Source organism: Eriocheir sinensis, chromosome 13 (assembly GCF_024679095.1).
Source record: "Eriocheir sinensis breed Jianghai 21 chromosome 13, ASM2467909v1, whole genome shotgun sequence".
Classification (NCBI taxonomy): Eukaryota; Metazoa; Arthropoda; class Malacostraca; order Decapoda; family Varunidae; genus Eriocheir; species Eriocheir sinensis.
Window position 1 is genome coordinate 17482338 of NC_066521.1, and position 22774 is coordinate 17505111.

The 22774-nt window shown below is 43.7% G+C and overlaps 1 protein-coding gene across 9 annotated transcripts in view; it reads left to right on the forward strand.

Annotated features, from left to right (window-relative positions):
• Positions 1–22774, forward strand: part of LOC126998111 (neurotrimin-like) — a 119061-nt gene that overhangs the window by 59621 nt on the left and 36666 nt on the right. For all 9 annotated transcript variants that reach the window (XM_050859510.1, XM_050859512.1, XM_050859513.1 and 6 more), the window contains one exon: positions 12535–12727. In XM_050859510.1, coding sequence (XP_050715467.1) covers positions 12655–12727 — 73 coding nt within the window. In that variant the 5' untranslated portion in view covers positions 12535–12654. The remainder of the gene's footprint in view (positions 1–12534; positions 12728–22774) is intronic.

The following is a 22774-nucleotide window of genomic DNA, read 5'->3' on the forward strand; positions in this document are numbered from 1 at the left end:
CCTCTCTAAGTATGTTACCGGCGTCTCTAATTTCCTTGCTTTTCGCTCTGGGTTTTCTTTTTCTCTTCCTCTGCATTCCCTGCGTGATGGAGTCCTATTTTTTAGATTTTTATGGAAACTCTTCATGCGTAGGTTATTCTTCGGTTTGTTTCTTTCTTCTCCTCTTCTCCTCCTTCATAATACTTTTTACCTTTTTCTGTAACTAATTTTTTTGGTGTGTGTTTTTATTAGCGTTGAAATCCATCGAGTGGGGATCGGAATGCCGGATATTGTATTGGGTTCCGGTTTTATTATTACTATGCATCGGTTTTTAAAAGGAAGATGTGATATTTTTTCGGTTTTCTCTTTATTCTTTTTTATATTTTTTTGGGGGGGGGCTATTTTACTTTGTTGGATATTGTATTGGGTTCACTTTTTCTTATTAGTATGCATCGGTTTTTAAAAGGAAGATGTGCTATTTTTTTCGGTTTCCTGTTTTTTTTAGAGGGGGGGCTATTTTCTTAATGTAATATCCATGACGAGATTCAATACTCCCGGATTATTAACAGTATCATATCTTATTGGAAAGCGTGGAAGCATGTTGATGTTATCCTCTTGTCAATAATGATATATTTGCCTGTTGCTCTCATTAATTAACTAAGAATGAATACCAGCTTTTTAACTAGTTATAATCCTCTTATTATCACCATTATTATTATTATTATTATTATTATTATTATTAGTAGTAGTAGTAGTAATAGTAGTAGTAGTAGTAGTAGTAGTAGTAGTAGTAGTAGCAGTAGTAGTAGTAGTAGTAGTAGTAGTAGTAGTAGTAGTAGTAGTAGTAGTAGTAGTAGTAGTAGTAGTAGTAGTAGTAGTAGTAGTAGTGGTAGTAGTAGTAGTAGTAGTGATAGTAGTAGTAGTAGTAGTAGTAGTAGTAGTACTAGCACTAGTAGTAGTAGTAGTACTAGCAGTAGTAGTAGTAGTAGTAGTAGTAGTAGTAGCAGTAATACCAGTATGATTATTTTTAAAACATATTCTTCTAGTAACATTTTAACTTTCTCCACAAAAACTCCCTCCAACTCATTTGCCTCATAACCGCGAGAAAAAGAAAAAAATTCGCTGCGATTTTTCCCTCTGTCTTCCTGATGCATATTCCTGCTCGTATTTTTTTCTCCTGTCACGTTTTATAGTCCTGCTTTCTCCCTTTACATACTCTTACTTTCCCTCCTTCAGCTTGTTTTACTTCTTTTTTTTCTTTTTTGTCTTTTTACCGAACCTTGTGAGTCACCGTGCTCGTGGGAAGGCGCGCATCTCTAGCGTATGACCTTGCCCTTTTTTTTGTTTGTTTGTTTGTGTTGTTTCTGTGTTCCTCTATGCGCTATTTCTTTTTTTATGAGTTTTGTTTATATATCTCTCAGTTGTTACTGTTATTTTTGACTGGGTATTTTTTAGTGGGGCGAATATCTCATTTATCTTTGTTACTTTTTGCGTACTGTTTTGGTTTTTGGAAAGATAACTTATTTGTTTACCCTACTTTTATGTGTATTTTGTTCCGTTATTTGGGGGGATATTTCACTTGTTAGTTTTCTTTTTTTTGTTTGTGGTATAAATGTATTCATTCATATTTCTCATTCGTGCATCCGTTTTATTTTTTAACTCTGTAATGGCCGTCAAATCAACTTCAGAATTTACAGTATTATATATTCAGTTCCCATCAGCGTTAGGAGTGAGCTGTAAGGCGAATTAGTTTTCCACCTGTAACATGCAAACTTTTTACGACAAGCGCAACATAGTGAGCGCAACTTCGACCAAGACAACAACCAATTTAGACAACAAGCTGGAGGTCGTACCGGTGATGAACGTCGGAAAAGTTTTGTCCCTCAGTGCAGTGCGATAAATGTAGTGGTGGCTGAAAATTGTAATGTATGAATGAACACTTTGCACACTTACATACAGAAACATTTTCCACTCACCCTCATTCCTTAGTCCTAGAACGAGAAGAAAGATAGATACATTTAGATAGAGAGAAAGACATAAGGGAAAAGAGAAACTGAACAATCGAAAGAGGCAAAGAGAACGATAAATTGATAGATTGCAGTAGATAGATAGATAGATAGATAAAGAGGGAGAGAGAGAGGGGACAGGTAGGCCATACAGGTGAGGAAAAAAATCTAACACATTGTAGTACGAAACGAACACTTAAAACATACAAAACAACTTACATTCACCCTAAAGCGAAAAAGCATCACACTTAACACACAAACACACACACTTTACATCCAACATATACACAAAGTAACATTCTAGATCAAAGTAATGCAAGAAACGAACACTTAAAACATACACTTACACTTACATACACCTTAAAACGAAAAACCCTCACCTTGATTCCACCCACACACACATACACAAACTCACACACTATAGATAACACACCCCGTAAACCCGAGACATAAACCAAGGCATTAGTACAGAAAACACGAGGAAACGAACACTTAAAACATACAGAAACAACTTACACTCACCCTAAAAAGAGAAACCTTAATTCTACCTACACACCCAACTTCACACACTATAAATAACACACCCCTTAAACCCGAGACATAAACCAAGGCATTAGTAAATAAAACACGAGGAAACTCACACTTAAAACATACAGAAACAACAATTTTACCTAAAAGAAAAACATTAATTCCACCTACACTACACACCCACACACTCACATAATAAACAGTACACCAACAAATAATGACCATAAAAAACAGAAACACGAGGAAACGAACACTTAAAACATACAAAAACAAGTTACACCCATCCTAAAAATGAGAAACCATCACATTAATTCCACACACGCACAAACTCACACACTTTAGATAACATAACACACCCCATAAACCAAGGCATAAGTAAATAAAACACAATCAGCCGAGCGCTCCCAGGTTTTAGGGCGCGGCGGGAGGGGAAGTTAAAGCCAGAGGAGACGGATTCGCGCCCTCACACCCTCCGCGGCGCCGAGGGTAAGCATAAACATTCCTCACGTTTATCGTCCCGTATTGCAACTCAAGGCGGCGGAGAACAGCGTCGGGGCGGCCATTACACGAGGCGAGGAGGAGGCGAGACAAAGGCCGGGGATAAAGATAAGAGGGAGAGAGAGAGAGGGAGAGAGAGAGGGGGCGAGAGAGAGAGAATGGAGGATAGTAGAAGAAAGGTAGAGAAATACATATATGGAGAGAAAGCCTGAAGGAAGAAAAAGAAAAGAAAGAACAAAAGAGGCAAAGAAAACGATAAATTGATAGATAGCGATAGATAGATAGATAAAGAGAGAGAGAGAGGGGACAGGCAGGCCATACAAGTGAAGAAAAAAACTGCCCCGTTCTCCCCCAAGACTCAAGACCCACACACTTCGTCTCCTTGGTCTTGGTCTTGGCGGCGTAATGGACAAAGTTGCGTGCCCTTGATCCTGTGAAATTTTGCAACGGCTCCCTTTACTCCGAATAATAATAACACTTCTGACGGCTTAGGGAAGGAGGGAAAGGAAGCAGAAAACGAAAGGAGGGAGAAATGGAAGGTGAAGGAAGGTGGAGGGACGGAGAGAGTTGGGAGGAGGAGGAATGATGAAAGAATGAGGAGGAGGTGGAAAAGGGAAGGGAAGGAAGGATGGGACGGTGAGACGGAGGAAAAGGAGGAGGAGATGGAGGGAAGGGAAAGGGAGGGGTGGAGGGTGGAAGGAAGGGGTGTCCAGAGGCAGAGGAGGAGGAGGAATGCTGAAGGAAGAAGGATGTGGAGGAGAGAGAAGGGGAGGAAGAGGTGGAGGGTGGAAGGAAGGGGCGATCAGGCGGAGGAGGAGGAGGAGGAATACTGATCGAAGGAGGAAGTGGAGGAGGTGGTAGAGGGTGGGAGGAAGGACGAGGAGGAGGAGGAAGAATGCTAAAGAAAAGGAAGAGGTGGAGGGAAGTGGAGGAAAGGGGGGAGGGGGCGTTCATCCTTGCAAGTGATTCCACACATTAGAGATGGACCATATTCGTGGACATTAAAGTTTTATTGCCCTGCCTTTCCTTTCATCGCCTTCTTCCTCCTCCTCCTCCTTGCTCTCCTTCTCTTGTCTTCCTTTCCCTTCTCATGCCCTTTCCTTTTGTTCTGTTGATTGTTCGACCTCCTTTCTTTTCTTCACTTTGCGTGTCTTTTCCGACCTCTGCCTTTGACTTCTGTTCTCCTGAGGTCCTATTCTACTTATTTTTCTACTTTCTTTTGCCTTACATACTCTTTCTTTTGCTTGCTTTTGTTTCCTTCCACCAATTTTTTTCTCTTGTCTTTCCCTTGTCACTCTCAATCCGTTCTGTTCCTTTTCTTCCTTTTATTTCGCTTTGTATCATTTTTCTTTTGCTTCATTTTCTACGATCTTTGTTTTCCACTCCTGCGCTTCCCCCCTTTAGCACTCCTTAGCTTGTGTCTTTTATTCTAAGTATCTCTCTGGATTATCTTTCTTTCTTTCAGTGCCTTCCTTTCCTTCCCTTCTTATGACTTCTTCGCCCATCTCTTTCCTATACTTCCCTTCCTTTCTATGGGCATATATTTTCCTTTCCCGCATTCTTTCTTTCCTTTCTTCCCTTTTCTTACCTTATTTTATCATTGTCCTCTACCCCCTTATTTTTTTTCCCCCATGCCTTCTCCTACCCTCCCTCTCTCCCCCTCCCTCTACCATCCCCTTGCCCTCAGATCCCTCGCTTTTCTTCCCTTTTCTGCCTCTTTTTCCCCATGCTTTCTCCTATTTACCCTCATCTCTCCCTCCCTACCTTCCCCCTGCCCTCAGTTCCCTCACCTCTCTTTGCCTTTTCCTGCCTCTTTTTCCCCATGCCTTTCCTACCCACCCTCCTCCCTCCCTTCCTGCCTTCCCCTTGCCCTCATCCCGTCGCCTCTTTGTCCTTTCCTGCCTTTGCCTCACCTCCGCACGCGTCTCTGTAGCGTCGGGTATTTGGACTTTTCATGGAGAGGATTTGCTCTTGTTCCTCAAACGACGCAAAGTGAGGCTTTTGAGACGGCTCCCGCAGCCAGATTGGAGGCGCTAAGAGACTGTATTCCATTAGTTGCGGGCGAGGGGGGTGTGGGGGGACGGTGTGGTAAGGGGAGAGGGGGGGAAAGGGGAAGGGGCGGTGTGGCAAGGAGGGTTGGGAAAGGATGGGGAGGTGGAGGGGGAGGAGGAGAAGAGGAAAAAGGTAGAGGTAAGAAGATGTTCGATTCCTGAAAAAGTATCCTAAAGTGCCCTCGGAAAATTAGGTATAGACAGTACCTTTTACATATATACGAGTACTCTCTCTCTCTTTCCTGTTCTCTCTCTCTCTCGATGTAGGAGCAGGAAAGGAAAAGGGGAGAGGTAAGATATGCGATTCCTGAAAAGGTCTTCTAAAGTACCCTTGGAGAAAAAATATATATACAAGTACCTTTTACATAATTATATACTCTCTCTTTCTTGTTCTCTCCCTCCCTCTCTATCTAGGAGCAGGAAAGGAAAAGGGGAGAGGTAAGGAGATGTAAAGTTCCTGAAAAAGTATCCTGAAGTATCCTTGGAGAAATAAATATATTCAAGTTCCTTTTATATACTCTCTCTCTCTCTCTCTCTCTCTCTCTCTCTCTCTCTCTCTCTCTCTCTCTCTCTCTCTCTCTCTCTCTCTCTCTATCTATCTATCTATCTATCTATCTATCTATCTGTCTACCTATCTATCTAAGAGCAGGAAAGGAAAAGGAGGAGCGGCAAAATGATGTACGATTCCTGAAAAAAAATATATTAAAGTACCCCTTGAAAAACTAAATATATATACAAGTACCTTTTACATACTCTCGGCTTCTCCTTCCTTCTCCTCCGTTTCCCTCCTCAATTTATATTCTCTCCTTTTTCTCTTCTCAAACTCATGCTCTTTACTCTGGTCCTCTTTTCCTCCCTCACTTCTCTCCTACTCTCCTCTTCTCTTCTGCTTAACTTCTCGCTTCTCTGTCTCTGTCTAGGAGCAGGAAAGGAAAAGCGGGAGGCAAGACGTAAGGTTCCTGAGAAAATGTCAACGTGTTCTCGAAAAACAAGATATGTATAGGTACCTTTTACATACTTTCTTTCTTAGGGTCACAATTCTAAACATTTCGGCGGCCAAGTTCACATATTTTGGGTCATTTCCGGAAATTTGGGGCATTTCCGTGGGTAGTTTTATGACCCTGGTGTTAGTTTGACCCTTCTTCTGTACCATGAGCCTAAAAACAGCACTCATTTCTCTTTTTGTATCTATCTCTATCGATCTATCTATTTATCAGTATCTCAGTCTGTCTATTTATCTCTATCTATCAATGTCTTTCTCTTTCTTATTCTCTCATTTCTCTCTTTTTTTCTCTTTTTATATCTATTTCTATCTATCTATCTATCAGTGTCTCAGTTTGTCTATCTATTTATCTATCAATGTCATTATCTTTCTTATTCTCTTTTTTTTCTCTTTTTATATCTATCTCTGTCTATCAATCTATCTATCTATCAGTCTCTCTCTCTCAAGTACTTTTTTACTTTCTTATCTTCCCAAAAGGAGGAAAATTTTCACTTGTCTTCGGGAAAAGTTTGCGTCGAGTCCCCTCAAGTGGCGCCGTGGGAGTGTTTCCTGCGCCCATTGAGGGAGGAGAGTGACAGCGGGGCGCCCTTTGTTGGACTTGTGGCCTTGTAAATGGAGGAGTAACGAATTGGAGGGGGAAGAACGGCGATGGAAATGGAGGAGGGTGCATGGAGGGATGGAGGTATTTGTGAGGAGAAAGAAGAACAGAGAAAGGAAGATGCATTAAAGGGTGACGAATTGGAGGGGGAAGGAAGGAGGGAGAAATGGAAGGAAAGTGAAGAGACTGAGGGATGGAGACTTTTGGGAGAGGAAGAAGTTGAAGAACAAGAGAGACAGAGAAAAAGGAGTATAAGAGAGAGAGATACTACATGCTTAACTAACGAACTGGAAGGAAAAGGAAGGAGAGAGAAAGGGAAGGTGAAGGGAGGTCCAAGGATAGAGGCATTTCGGTAGAGCAAGAAGAGGTAGAGAAAGAAAAACAGGGAGGTGAAAACTGTCAGATGCTACATGCTGAACTAACGAACTGGAGGGAGGAAAAAGAAGGGAGGAATGGAAGGTGAAGGAGGATGAAGGGATAGAGATAGGAAGGAAGAAGCAGAACAGAGAGAGAAAGAGAAATGGAGGATACAGAAATGGAGTTACATGCAGAGGTTAACGCATTGAAAGGAAGAAAAAGGAGGGAGAAAGGAAAGGTGAAGGAGGATAGAGAGATGGAGACAGATAGGAAGAGAAAGAAGACAGATAAAGAGGTTAAAATACTACATACGAAGCTAGCAAACTGGAGGAATAAGATAGGAGGGAGAAAAGGAAGTTGAAGGAGGTGCAGGAAGGAATGGAGGAATGGGGATAGTTGGGAAGAGGAGGACGAAGAACAGAGGCAGAAAGAGAAAAGGAAGACGAAGAAATGGAGACACAGGCAGGACTAACGAACTGAAGGGAAAGGAAAAGAGAGAGAAATGGAGAGAGGGAGAAGAGACGGAGGCAGAGAAAGGTAAACAGACAAACAGACTGGCAAACAGAAAGACAAACAAACAGAGACACAGTGCAAAAAATTCTGGAGGATACATGCAGAGGTAACGAACAGTAGGAAGGAAGAGGAAGGAGGAGGAGGAAAAGAAGAGGAGGAGGAGGGAAGGGTGGAGAGATAGACAAGAAAAAGAAAGATGGAGTTCGTGGAAAAATGGAGGTAACAGGTTGAATGTAGGAGAAAGGAGGAGGAGAGATGGAGGGAGAGAAGCAGAAGGTGGGGAGGGAGGGAGAGAAAGTGTGTGCAAAGATTCAGTTAACGAATTGAAGGGGAATAATTGAAGGAGAATTGGAGAGAAGGGGGAAGGGAGGTAGAGGGAGAAAGAGTGAGGGAGGATGAAGATGGAAAGAAGGAAGAATGGAAAAAGAAAAAAAGAAAAGTGGAATAGAGGGGTGAAAGAGGAGAGATGGGGACAGTTAGCAAAGAGGGAGAAAGGGAGAGGAAGAGAGGATGAAGATGCAGGAAAGGAAGAACAGAAAAAGAGGAAAGAAAGAACGAGAAGAGGAAGGGACGGGGAGGAAAGGGAGGAAGGATATAAACAGTTAGCGAAAAGGGAAAGAGAATGAGGGACGATGAAGATGCAGAGAAGGAAGAAAGGAAAGAAAGGAAAGAAACAGAACGAGAAGTGAAAGAGGGGAGAGGAAAGGGGAGGAATAGAGGCAGTTTGGGAAAAAGGGAGAAATAATGAAGGAAGATGAAGATGCAGAGAAAGAAAAACAGAAACGAAGAAAAGAAACAGAATCATAAAGGAGAAAAAAGGATAAAGGAGTAGAAGAGAAGAAAAAAAGTAATATACAACTTGTGAGATAGAGAGAGAGAGAACGAGAAAAAAAAACGAAGACACAAGGAAAAACATCATAAAAAGGAAGAAAACAAAACAACCAATAAGGAAAAACAATAGAAACGAAGCGAACCATAGACGAAGAAAAATAAGAAAACACTTGTATATGACACGTATGGCGAAGGGAAGGGAAGGGGAGGAGAGGCAGGGAGAGAGAGGGAGAGGAAAAACAATGAGACACACACACACACACACACACACACACACACACACACACACACACACACACACACACACACACACACACACACACGAACACAAACCACAGCCTCAGAATGCTCAATAAAGATGATGGACCTCTTCAGAACGCTCATCCAGGCGAAGAGTCCGGCGTCTATACCCGAGCCAGCATTTACCGCCTCCACTATCTGTAAAAATGGATCCCTCATGAAGTTTCAGTCGCCTAAACTCAATTTCCCACTACATTAGCGACTCGAAGCCACCGGTGAATATCTTGACGAACCTGGAAAAAGAGACGAAGAATAAGAAATAGGAATAGGAGGAGACGCTAAGGAAGAAGAGGAAGGTAAAGAGAAGTTCGGAATTGAAAACTAGGACGAACGCGAGAGAGGAAAGCGCCAAGAGGAGGAGGAGGAGGAGGAAGGAAAGGAAAAAAGTTTAATGGCTAAATTTATTCGTTTCATCACTTGGGGTTTGCATTTCCATTCTGCGAAGCGAGGTAATGAGGTTCCGGCTGTTGGCTCAGGGTTCTCGGGTTCTCCAGCTTCCCTCCTCGGCGTGAACTGCGAGGGAGAGTCTTTGTGAGGGCCGGGTAAGGGCGTGACGAGGATGAATGGAGCGAAGGGGAAGAGGCGGAAGCGGAGACGTGTAAACAGAGAGTGGGGAGAAGATGCTTGAGTGGTGGGTCTGAGCGTTCGTGTGAGAGGGCGAGAGGAGGGCTAATTGGGTTGTGTGAGGGGAATATGATGTTTGTTAGGGTATCAGTGTTGAGTTGGTGTAAATTAGTAATTGGGTTGGAATTAGAGATGTATTTAGTATGCTTGAGTGGTGGGTCTGTGCGTTCGTGTGAGAGGGTGAGGAGGAGGCTCATTGGGATGTGTTGGGGGAATATGGTGTTTGTTAGGGTATCAGCGTTGAGTTAGTGTAAGTTAGTAATATGACTGGAATTAGAGATGTATTTAGTATGCTTGAATGGTGGGTTTGGGCGTGCGTGGGAAAGGGTGAGAGGAGGTTTATGGGGATGTGTGGGGGGAATATGATGTTTGCTGTGGCGTCAGTGTTGAGTCGGTGTAGGTTAGTAATAGGACTGGAATTAGATATGTATTTAGTATGAGGTTAAGAAGTATTGATTAGGGTGTGTTTAAATGGTGTGTGTGTTGCGGTATCAGTGTTGAGTTGGTGTAAGTTAGTAATAGGACTTGAATTAGAGATGTATTTAGTATGAGGTTAAGAAGTATTGATTAGGATGTGTTTAAATTATGTGTGTGTGTGTGTGTGTGTGTGTGTGTGTGTGTGTGTGTGTGTGTGTGTGTTGTGGTATTAGTGTTGTGAGTGTAAATATGTGTAAGTTAGTAATACTGAGGAAAAAAAAGGTGTAATGAAATGGAAATAAAAATAAAAGGTTAGGAAATATACGTTTGTTTAGAGTTATGGAAAAGAAGAGTACAAAGTGGAAAGTTTAAAGGTCATGCGTATTTGTGTACGAAAATGTAAGATAAAAGATTATAGTAGAGGAAAATTCAAGGTACCCAGAAACAATAAGTGAAAAAATCGTATGTTCGCCAATAATGGAGAGTGAGAATGAGATTAAGAAGAGACAAGGAGAGAATAGAAATCGAGGAGGGGAAGGGAGAAGAAAGGAAGAGAAGGAAGGATAACCGAAGGAGGAGAAGGAAGGAGAAAGGAGGGGAAAGGAAGAGAAAGAAGGATGAGCCAAAGAGAAGGAAGGAGAAGTAAAAAAGGAGAAGGAAGAAGGGAAAAGAAGGAAAGAGAAGTATGTATGAAATGAAAGGTTTAAAAGGCAGTGTGTAAGGGTGTTTGGCTTATCATGAATTGAGGATTGGAAGGTGTGTAGATTGTGCGTGTGAATGCAGGTTAGACAGGTGACGCGGGAAGGTTCGTCACACCTGGAAAAAAACTCTTCATTACCTCATTCAGCTTCACGGTAACTTAATCTTCTGAGGTCGTTAGGTCGTTAATAGTCACTCACCACCTCTTCGCTTATCCTCCTTCCTTCTCCTTCTCGGCTTCTCTTCCCTTCGTTTTCCTTTTTGGCTTTTCCTTCCTTTCACTTCTCGGCTTTCCTTTCCTTCTCTTCCCTTCTTCTTTTTCCTTCTCGCCTTCCCTTTCCTTTCTTCTCGGCTTCTCTTTCCTTTTTGGCTTTTCCTTCCTTTTACTTCTCGGCTTTCCTTTCCTTCTCTTCCCTTCTTCTTTTTCCTTCTCGCCTTCCCTTTCCTTCCTTCCTCCTCCCTTCTCCTTCTCCGCTTCTCTTTCCTTCTCCTCCCTTCGTTTTCCTGCTTGTCTTTTCCTTCTTTCTCCTTGCTTCTCCTTCCTTTTACTTCTCGGCTTTCCTTTCCTTCTCTTCCTTTCTCCTTCCTTCTCTTCCGGGTATCCTTCCTTCTCTTCCCTTCTTCTCCCTTCCCCTTCTCGATTTTATTCTTTCCCTGTCTCTTCTTAATCTCATTCTCTTTACTCATTTCCTCTTCTCTTCCTTCTTGTCTCAACGTCTCTTCTCCAACTCTTCTCTTCTGCTTGACTTCTCTCTCCTACTTTCCTCTTCGTTTCCCTTCCTCCTCCTCCTCCTCCTCCTCAACTTCACCGCATGCAACGTTACAGTAAATTCCAACTCACCCACACCTGTTGTCCCTATAGGCAGGTGTTTTACCAATTAGCTCCCAACTTACGTCAGGTGAATAGGAAGTTGGGAGTCCATGAGAATAGGTCCTCCTCCTCCTCTTCCTCCTCCTCCTCCTCTTCCTCTTTCTCCGTGTCCCTCCTTCCAACCGCTCGCAAATGCCTCGGAAATAGATTAGACTCGTGCCGTTGCTAATCTCATTTTATTATTCTCTTTAACTTCATCCTATCCCTCTTTCCTGTTTCTTGGTTCCTCTTCCTCTTCCTCCTTTTCCATTTCTTACTTCTCTTCATCTTCATCGTTCTCCGTATCCACCTTCTCCTCCTCCTCCTCCTCTTACTCATCTTCCTTCTGCTCTCAATTTCCATTTTCCATTTCATCTTTATCATCTTTCCTTCTCCTTCCAGCATCCCATTCAGCCTGCCACTCTCTTCCTTCCTTCCTTCCTTCCTTCCCAACGCATTCACCTCCCTTCTTTCTTCCTTTCCTTCCTTCTTCTATTTTCCTTCCTTCCTACGTTCCTTTTGCCCGCTTTTCTTCCTTAGTTCCCTCTTTCCATCCCTTCTTTCCAACGCACTCACCTCCCTTCTTTCTCCCTTTCCTTCCTTCTTCTATTCTTCTTCCTCCCTACGTTCCTTTTGCCCTCTTTCCTTCCTTACTTTTCTCTTTCCATCCCTTCTTCCCAACCTACTCACCTCCGCTCTTTCTCCCTTTCCTTCCTTTCTTCTTTCTCCCTTTTCTTCCTTCCTTCCTTCTTTCTCTCCTTCCCTCTCTCCTTCTCTCCTTCCTTCCTTCGCTGTATCTACCTTCCATCATGGCCACCTTCCCTTCCCTGCCTTGCGTCCTTCCTCCCTCTCTATCCTCTCTCCTTCCCTCTCTCCTTCCTCCTTCGCTCCCTTCATCAGTAGTCATGCAGGTAATTAACTACGCCTGGGAATAAAAAAAGACAAGTTCAGACATTAACGTCATGAAGATCCTCGTAAGCTTATTAGCGGGAATTTGCGTTTTAATGAAATGAAAGGCCGAGTCAAGCGCAGGCGTGTGTGTGTGTGTGTGTGTGTGTGTGTGTGTGTGTGTGTGTGTGTGTGTGTGTGTGTGTGTGTGTGTGTGTTGCAGAACTTTCTCTAATCTAATTACATCGCAAAGTCTTCTAACGAGTCAAAGTTATCACGTCTGTTCTGTCGCTTAGTTTCATTAGCATAAAAATGTTAAATGAGAAAGAAAATAATATGAAAAAGTATTAATATTATCTTTCTAACGTCATTTTCTCTCCCCCCTCCTCCAGGATGCTGCGCGGAGGCTGAGGAGGCGCCCGTCTTGACCTGGAGGCGTCCTTAATATCCTGCAGGACTCCCATCACCCCTAGGACTCCTTCCCCCGCCCCCCCAACGCCCCCGGAGCCCAGATGACCCGCCTCCTTCAGCTCCTCCTGCGCCTCCTCCTCATGTGGAGAGGGGTCAAGGGCGCGGCGCTCCCAGGTGGGTGTCTTGGAGTCCTTTGTAGGATCCCTGGAATTGAAAATATCCTCATGGGTAGTTTTTACCTTTTTTTTCTCATTTCTCTTTTCTCTTCTCTTGTTTTCTCTTTCTTTTAAAATTATTCATAACGTTATTAGTCTTCGTTCATTCACGGTTTTTCTTTCCTCTACATTTCAAGATTGCTCATGGGAGTTTTTTTTTTTTTTTTTTTTTTTTGTTCTTTACTTAAAAAAAATAATCCAAGTTAAATCTAATTCCCTTCAATGTTTTTTTTCCTCTTTTTTTTCTCCTTTACGCTCTTTTTTGTACGTTTTTTTGTGTGTCTGACAGAGAGAGAGAGAGAGAACACATACAGATAGAGAGAAATAAAGTAGGAAAAAGAAAAAGTAAAAGAAAGAAAGAAAAGGGTAAAAAAAACGTATTGATCGAAGTAAACGATAAATTTGTAGATAGTGATAGATAGATAGATAGATAGATAAATAAATAGACAGAGAGAGAGAATCAGTCAGTCAGTCAGTCAGTCAGTCAGTCATTCCATCTCTTCAAAGCATCACCATCTTCGCCTTTCCCAATTCGGTGGTTTCTTTCCCTCCTCTATGACGCGACTCAAAATTATTAGGGCGCGACGACCCCCAACTTTTTTTGGCTTATTAATTAACCTGACGATCGCCCCGGTGGCTGTTAAAGGGGCCAGGTGATCCCTTTACGAGGAGTTTGAGGAAAAGTTTTTTAACCTTTAAGAAAATTTTGAGCAAGTGCCGCCTTTCGAGAACGTGCCGCCATGCTTATTATTTCTCAGTCGCTGATTTAATTTATTTGCCGAGTTTTTTTTTTTTTTTTATACAGCAAGGGAGGCAGCTCAAGGGCAAGAAAAAAACCCATCATCAACAAAAAAACAACTAACTTATTAATAGCACCTGTAATTGCCTGTTTTTTTTCTTAGCGTTTAATGCCTACTTTGCAAATCAGTTTTTTTTTTTTTTTTTTGTGCTACTGTACGTCTAGTAAAGGTCAAAGGCGCATTAGGAAAGAGTAGGAGAAAGGATAGATGTAGGGAAGGTGAGTAAGGTGAGGAGGGAAAAAGGAGATAAAAAATGGATAACAGAATGGAGGATAATGGAGAAAGTAGGAATAATGAGAGAAGAGATGAGGAAAGACACCGTAGATAAATAACATCAGGGAAGAGAGAAATATTAGAGAAAATAGAACACATAGGAAATTGGAAGGAGGAAAAGGAGAGGAGAGGAGAGCGAAGAAGGAAGGGGACATAGAAGGAACCATAACTAACTAACGTGTAGATGGAGGAAAGGTGATAATGGAAGGAAGGGAAAGAGAGGGAGGAAGACGGGAAAATGTTAGCGAAAATAGAGAGATAGAGAGAAAAGGAGAAGAGAGGGAAAAAGAAAGAAAATGGGCTAACTAACATATTTCATCCGGATTTCAGTTAATAGTTAATGGGTATAGGATATTTTCAACCACGGCTGTGTATATATATCGTGTGTCATAATCTAATGGAAGTTTAATTAATTTGTAGTGCAACCCGCGCGTCGGTTTATACGGATTGTGCGATAGGAGGGAGTTTCCGGAGCTTGCATTTGGGTTGGAGAGGAGGAGGAGGAGGAGGAGGAGGAGGAAGAGGAAGCGAGAGAGGAGAGGAGAGGGAGGAAAGAGGTCAATGTTCAGTATGTTAAAGGGGAAAGTTGCAAATATGAAGGAGGAGGAGGAAAAATCACTTTCACTCACTCTCTATTTCTTTCTCTTTCACTAACGTTAAAGTAAAAAAAATCTGGTGTCCGTCCGGGGTTCTTCTCTTCAATGGCCGGAAAAGGAGGGCGCTCGGTCTTTCTTTCCTTCCAATATTCCCCAAACGACCCCTTGAAACCCCTCGTCACCCCACCTTCGGCTCCTCCCCTTCCCTGTTCCTCCCCTCGCCCATACTTAACCTCCCCATTCCGCCAAATCTCTCTGTTTCTCCCTCTGTCACTCTTCTCTGTTTTCCATCTAGTTAGGTTTTTTGGGGGAAACTTTCTTATTTTTGCTCTTTCTCTTTCTTCTTTCCGCTCTCTTCTCCCTCCTCCTTTTCCTCCACATTTTCAATAATTTCTTGGCTTCCTTCCTCCTTTGCCACCTCGTTCCTTTTATCTCGTCTTCCTTTCCCTCCTCGTATCCCATTTTCGCCTCCTTGAATTTTTCTTTTATTCCCTTTCTCCGGTTTTACATCTATCCTCTTGCCTCCTCCTGATCCATCTCTCTCCTTTTACCTCCTTGTGCTTCTCCTCCTCGTCTGTCTCCCTTCCCTCCTTCTCCTCCTCCAACTCCTCCTCCTCCTCCTCCTCCTCCTCCAACTCCTCCTCCTCCTCCTCCTTCCGGCTCATGAGCTCCTTCTCTTCTCCTTTCAGTCTTCTCCTCTGATGGTCCACTCTTGTTCTCCTTCCTTCTCACCCTCGTCCTCTTTTCTCCCTCCTCCTCCTCCTCCTCTTCCTCTTCCACTCTCCTTCCCCGGACACCTTTGGGCCTCCTTCTCCTCTCTTCATGCCCCAGTTCCTCTCCCCCATTCTCTCATCTCCTTTAATTTTTCCACTGAATAAGAAAAGTCGTCCCTGGGCATCTAGGCAGCAAGAGTGTAAGCCGGGCACTGAACTGGAAGGCAAATATGAGACTCACACTCTCTTGGGGGACTCTGATACGCGTGTGATGCTAATTTAGTTGAGTTTTTTGTCGCTTTATGTGAGGTGCATAGAGGGGAGGTGTTTGTGTGTGCGTTTTCATCCGTATTCGACGTCGTATGCGTTTGTTTTTCCGTCCCGCTGCTGTTTTCTCTTCCCACTTTCTTTCGTCTTCCTCTCGTTTTCTTTCCATTGGTCTTTATGGGGGTACTTATCCAAACCTTACTTCTTCATTCGTTTTCGAGGTCGTGTGTGTTTGTTTTTCCCTCCCTCCGCGGTTTTCTTCTCCCACTTTCTTTCTTTCGTCCTCCTCCCGTTTTCTTTCCATTGGTCTTTATGGGGGTACTTATCCAAACCTTACTTCTTCATTCGTTTTCGAGGTCGTGTGTGTTTGTTTTTCCCTCCCTCCGCAGTTTTCTTCTCCCACTTTCTTTCTTTCGTCTTCCTCTCGTTTTCTTTCCATTGGTCTTTATGGGGGTACTTATCCAAACCTTGCTTCTTCATTCGTTTTCGAGGTGGTATGTGTTAACTTTTTACCTCCCTCACTTTCTTTCGTCTTCCTCCCGTTTTCTTTCCATTAGTCTTTATGGAGGTACTTATTGAGACCTTGAGGGGGGCTGCGTTTTCGCTTATGTGTCCTCGGTGTGTCTCGCGCGGGGAAGAGAACGGGAAGCCATCCAGAAGGGGGAATGGCACTCGTGGGAGACTCGCGTTCTAGTTATGAGCGAGACAAGTTGCTGGGTCTTCCGTGTACCGTGTAGCCTTGTAGCAGTGTTGGGAGTAGTAGTAGTAGTAGTAGTAGGAGGAGGAGGAGGAGACGTAATCGTAGTCCCTATCAACATTAAATGAACTCCAGCGCTGTTTTTGTTTGTTTGTATCTGTTTGTTCATTCGTTTTCGAGTGTTTATGTGTATGTTTTGTTTTTTTTCCTCCTTGAGCGGTTTCTTTCTCTCTTCTCTTTCTCTTTCCTCCCATTTTCCCTCCATTCTTTCCAATTTTTTGCTTTACGTAGGACAACCATAAAACACATAACAAAGGCAAAGCACAAAAATCCCACAGCTAGAACAATCCAACTTTCAAAATACACATGAATGAGAAAGACATATGAAAGTAACACCTTGAAAATAACAAAAACACTAGTCACACAAACAACACAGATAACAAAGACAACCTAACTTTACCCAACCTAACCTTACTTATTCTCACCTTAACACACCTAACCAGCAGCTTTTACCTAACAAATAAAAAAGAAACACACATCACACCAACGCACCTCATCTTACCTAATCTAACCTCACCTGAACAAACCTAACCAACAGCAACTTTTTACCTAATATTTCAAAGAACCCCCAAGATAGAAAGACGGAGCTCAGTGGTCACCCGGGATACCATAAGAAACTCCTCAGCGACATTCAATAACCTTTCCTTCCCTTTACCCTGACTCTCACAATTTACGGCCACAATAGGTATGCTGGTGGTGGCGCTGTGCTGGAGTTATTAGTGGCGAACGCGAAGGTTATCAGGTGTGGGGTCATTATCCTGACTCCATTGTGTGTCCCGTGGTGGTGGTGGTGGTGGTGGTGGTTGTCGTGGGTGTGTGTGTCTGGTTGATTGGTTGTGTCGTTGCTATGTCGTTCTCCGGTTTATTTCTGTCTTTCCTTCTTCCTTTGTTAGCTTTGTAGTGGTTATGTGTCGTTTTTCTCTCCTTTCCTTCCTTCCTTTGGTCTCCTCTCTTCATGGTTTTGTGTCGTTGCTATGTCGTTCTTCGTTTTCTTTTTATGTCTTTCCTTCTGCCTTTGTTTGGTTCGTAGTGGTTATGTGTCGTTTTTCTCTCCTTCCTTCCTTTGGTCTCCTCTCTTCGTGGTTTTGTGTCGCTGCTATGTCGTTCTCCGTTTTCTTTTTCTCGCTTTCTTCGTTTCCTCTGTCTCCTTTCTTCGTGGGTCTTTGTTGTTTTTCTCTGTTTCGTTTTGTTTTGTTTTCCATTTTCCTCTGATTCGTTTTCTTCTTTTCTTCGTGTTCCGGTGTGTCTCATTTCTGCATTACTTTCGTTTTCCTGAACTTTTATCACTATCCACTTTATTCGTTGTTTTCTTTTATTCCCTCTTCTCTTTCTCATTCTTCGTTTTCCCCTTTCTCGTTTCTCATTATCTTACCTTCTCTCTCTCTCTCTCCCTCTCTCTCCCATTCCTCCCTCTTTCCTCTTTCTTTTCATTTCTTTCCTTTTTTACTTTCCCCCTCTCTCTCCCTCTCTCCCTTCCCGCTATTCCAATTCTCAATCTTTTCTTCGGCGCTCCTACGGCTTCCTTTGACGCCAGTACCGAGGAGGAAGAAGCTGTGAATGTGGGTGAGGCTTTGTGTCGCTCGTCTAGGCGGCAAGGGTGTCTGGAGCGCCTTGGAAACGGGCTGATGGAACGCGCGAGGCACACTTAACTTGGAGCCTGAAGCCGCTTGTGGTGATTGGCGTGGTGGGATGTCCTTGTGGCGGGGTGTGGTGTGGTGTGGTGTGGTGGGGTGAGGTGGCATGGAGTGGCTTGGCGTGGTGTCCCTTTGTTTCGCTTAGCCCCCCTTTCACCAGTGACTGCGTTGCACGATTTCTTTCATGTCAATGCTAATCAGGCGATGTCAGCTCCACGGGCCTCGCCGCTGACGGCCGATAAACAGCGGAGTCTAACTGAAATATTTTAGCGCACCAATTCAATGCGTTTGCTCGATTTGGCAGCTCATCGTGTTGCTTTGTGTGGGTTTGGGTTTGGGATGGATAATGTTCTGTATGTACGTCCTTCAAAGCCGGTAGAGGGCAAGCACATATCACGTAGCTACAGGTAACGGAAAGGTGTGGGATGTGACCTGATCAATGGTAATAGTTTAAGTGGTTTTGTTGGTTTTAATTGGATTGTTTTGTGTGCAGGAGAAAGTTCAATGTCCTTTAGTCCGTGTCAGAGCACATTACGTATATCTAGGTAACGAAATAGGTGTGTAATGTGAGTTGCTGAATGGAAGTAGTTGAAGTTTTGTTGGTTTTCATTTTGTGGTGAAGAATACTTCGTTTCCTATAGTTACCGCCAGAGGGCACGTTAGAAAAATGTGTAATATGATTTGTTGAATGACATTAGTTCAAGTTGTTTAGCTGGTTCTTGTTTTGTGTTGGTATCAGTTATTTTTGGTCTAGTATTAGAGAGTTGCGCTTTTTTCAGTGGCCGCCAGAGGGCACGTCACGTATCCACAGGTAACGAAAAGGTGTACAAACTAATGTGATGAATGACAGTAATTTAAGGGGTTTTGGTTTTATGATTTTGCGTTTCCTTCAGCGGCCGTCAGAGGGAGGACACGTCACGTCTCCATAAGTGAAGGAAAAGTGCATAATTTGATTTGCTGAACGGTCGTAATTGCGAGATCAGAGCCGCGTCACGGTATAAAGGGATTGAGTCGGAATCTCGTGAAATATGACCGGACATCACGGCACGGGGAGGGGTCGGGGCGGTATGGGTCGAGGGGGGTAGGGGTAGGGGAAGAGGGAAGGTTCGATGGATGGACGGACGGTGTAATGGACGAGCGTGGCGCGGCGTCCCCCTCATCCCATATGCTCCTTTGATCCTCTTTGTCGCCGGGCGTTGAATAATTAGTGATAAAAATATGTGAAAATGGCTCCCGGAATGCCGATGATTGGGTCGCCGCCGAGCAGACAACACGACAGTCGCACGAAACGACGAAAAAACGAATGCAGAAATCAATCCCATAAATAGTCGTTGTGTGTGTGTGTGTGTGTGTGTGTGTGTGTTTGCCGGGAACTGTCAGGGAGAAAAATGCATTAAATAGGGTTTCGGAACGTCTGAAAACACTATAAATTCCCATGATATTCTTTTTTTTTTCTGTTTCGCGGACAAACGAGCCAAGCACCGATCATAAAGCACGAAAATCACATGAAATAACAAGAAAATAATATAGAAACTCAACCCTAAGTATTTGCTGTGTGTGTCTGTGGGGGAAAAATATACAAAATCGGGCTTCGGTGCGTCTAGAAAGCATACATTCCTCGTGATTTTCTCTTTTTTCCCTCTTCGCCGACCACACAAGCCAAGCGGCGGCCACGAAGCTACCAAGAGGAAGGAGGAAGCGGCGGCGGCTGAACGGCCTGGAAACAGTAATTCATCCCCGCCAAGGAGTAACGACCTGGCGGGGATGAATGAGCCTATTAAAACCACCCACTTTTACCGCCGCTAACTTCTTGGAGGAGACGAAGAGGAAGGAGGAGGAGGAGGAAGAGGAGAATTAGGAGGGAGGAGGAGCAGGAAAAATGAGTTACAGGAAGAAGGGAAGGAGGAAAGGACAGAAAGGTGAGATAGAAGAAAGTATTAGAAGAAGAAAAGGAAAGAATATCAGAGGGAAGGAAGGAAGAGAGATAGGAAATAGAAATGAAGGAACAGAAGCAAGGAGGTAGGGGAGACAAAAGAAGGAGGAGGAAAAGGAGAAAAGGATGCCTAGAAAAAAGTAGAAGAAGGAGGTAGACGAAGGAAAGGAAGAAATATCAGAAGGAAGGGAGATAGATAGAAAAAGAAAAAAAAAGTAATGGATACAAGCAAGGAGGTAGGGGAGACACAAGAAGGAGGAAAAGGATGCCTAGAAAAGAGTAGAAGAAGGTGATAGACGTAGGAAAGGAAGAAATATCAGAGGGAAGGAAGGGAAAGAGGAAACAGAAAGGAGTGGATACAAGCGAGTAGGTAAGAGAGAAACAAGAAGGAGGAGGAAAAGGCTGCCTAGAAAGAAGTAGAAGAAGGTAGACGAAGGAAAGGAAGGGAAAGAGGAAACAGAAAGGAATAGAAGCAATGAATTAAGGGAGAGACAAGGAAGAGGAGGAGGAGGAGGTGGGGAAGACTGACGAAGACGAGGAGGTGGGAAAGAAGTGTTGGGGTAAATAATTGGGTCGTGATAGACTCAGACGACGGAATGAAGGAGCGCCGCGTCCTCAAGCAGCCTTCTCAGTCTTCAGTGGCCTTCCCGAGGGCGACATCCTTTTGAGTGGCTCTTGAATCCTCTCAGAGCCGCCTTGAGCCTTTGATGACCCGTACGAACCAGGCGAGGACAGCTTCCCTCCCCCTAACAAGATTGTCTCGTTCTCAGACGCTGAATTCTCAACACATGGATAGCATCAAAGGAATCTCTCCCTCTGTGTCTCTCTCTCCCTCTCTTATTGGTCCCTCCGCGCTGACCATACATGAGATTACTTCCCATCCTTCCCTCTGGTGTCTTCTTCTTCCCTGTCAAGCCTGAGGTTAAGACGGGGAAGCGGGGAACATTCAAGGTCTTTAATACGATGATCCGGTCTTGTGTGAAGTTGTAGCGCCGTCCACTACTCATTTTCCATCCACTAACCGCTGTCTTTCTTCACTATTCTTCTCCCTCTCTTCTCCCTCTCCCCCTGTCAAGTCTCCGGTCAAGGGAATAGCGAGAGACACCCAAGGTCTTTAACAATGATCCGGTTTGCTTATGATCTAGCAGACTGCCCTTCACTTGTTTTCCTTTCCACTGACCAACGTGATATTCTCTCAACGGCGTCCTGTCCCCTCCTTTTAGTCCTCGCCTCAAGGTTAAAGAGTGAGGCAAGAGAGGGTATCAAGTTGCTTCTGTGTAGGGAGGAATTATAATACGTTGGGTGAGGCGTAGTGAATTTGAGAATGTTTTATAGAGTACATTATCTTCGTCATTTTCATTCCTTCGTCCCTTCTACCCTCTTTCCCTCCCTACACCTCCTCCCTTCCTTCCATCGTCCCTTCTTTCCTCCCTCCTTTCCTTCCTTCTTTCGTCCCTCCCTCTCTCCCTCCCTCCCTTCCTGCACTTTTCGATCTCTGTTTCCCTGTTTCCTGCGACATGTGAATTAATTATAGCCGACTTGAAATGAACAGGAAGGTGTTACACAGGCCGCATTATCTTCGTCATTTTCAAGGTTTCTGGGGACGATCTCTTCAAAATAATAACTCAATATGCGCTTGTCTTGTGAGGCTGCAACATGTGAATTAATTATAGCCGACTTGAAATGAATAGGAAGGTGTTACACAGACTACTTTACCTTCGTCTTTTTCAAGGTTTCGGGGGATGATCTCTTTAATAATAACTTGAAACCCTCTTGTCTGGTGAGGCTCCGAGGTGTGAATTACTTGTAGCCAACTTAGAATGGATAGGAGGATGTTTAACGAGCACATTATCTTCATTTTTTCTTCGTCAAAGTAACTGAGGATGTGTTTCTTTTATAATCACTCACATTCCGCTCGTCTGGTGAGGCTCTGAGGTGTGAATTATTTGTAGCGAACTTCTCAACTATTCCGTAAAAGGTTGGAAGCACATATATATATACCACCACGGAGCAAGACGTAGCTACTTTCCTTCATCTATTCCGGAAAAGGTCGGAGCATATGTACGTCTCTCAGGGTACAAGACGTTAACTACTTTACTTCAACTATTCCGGAAAAGGTCGGAGCATATGTACGTCTCTCAGGGTACAAGACGTTAGCTATACTCTCCTTCATCTTTGGGTAATTTAGAACCACACTTCCCCTCATTACTTCTCATCATTGACCCTCATTACTTCTCATTATTGGCGCTGATTTCTCATTAGTTTCCCCTCAAGTGAGTGATTAACGTAAAATTGTACTCTTGATATTTTTTTCCCCGCCCAGACAGTCTCTCAACTCATTTATCTCTCGTAATTTTCCCTTTAAATGCTGTTGTTGTTCGTTTAATTGAGCAACTTTCGGGGACGTTGATTGTTCGCCGCCATTTCTTAACTTGCCCGATAAAGGAAAAAAGATAAAAGTACTTTGGAGAGAGTGAATTTAAAAGTTGCAACATCCCCAGTATAGGAACCTCACCTCCCTCCCTCCTCTCCCCCTCTCCCTCTTTCCATCCTTCCTTCCCTCCTCCTTCTCTTCCTTCCTTCCCTCCTTCATTTCGTCCCTTCCTTCTTTCTTACGCCCCTCCTTCCCTCCTTTCCTTTCCATCTCTCCGTCCTTTCTTCGTTCTTTTTTCCCTCTCTCCCTCTTTCCACCTTCCTTCCTTCCATCGTCCCTCCTTCCCTCCCTCCCTTCCTTCCTTCTTTCTTCCCTCCCTCCTTCCCTGCCCTTCTCCCTTCCCTGCCTTCCTCCCACTTCCTCCTCATTCCTTTCTCCCTTCATTCCCTCCTCTCTCCCTTTCTACCTTCCTTCTTCCTTCTCCCCTCCCTCCCCTCCTTTGAAAATAAACTCCCCCGCCTTAGTATTCCCTTAGGATAACAAAACCATTTAAGTTTAAATTACTTTCTCACCGACGGGGAAGAAATGGTAACAACAATACATAAATACAAACGTCAGCCGCGCGCTAAAAAAAACTCCATCTTGCTCCGTCTATTTCC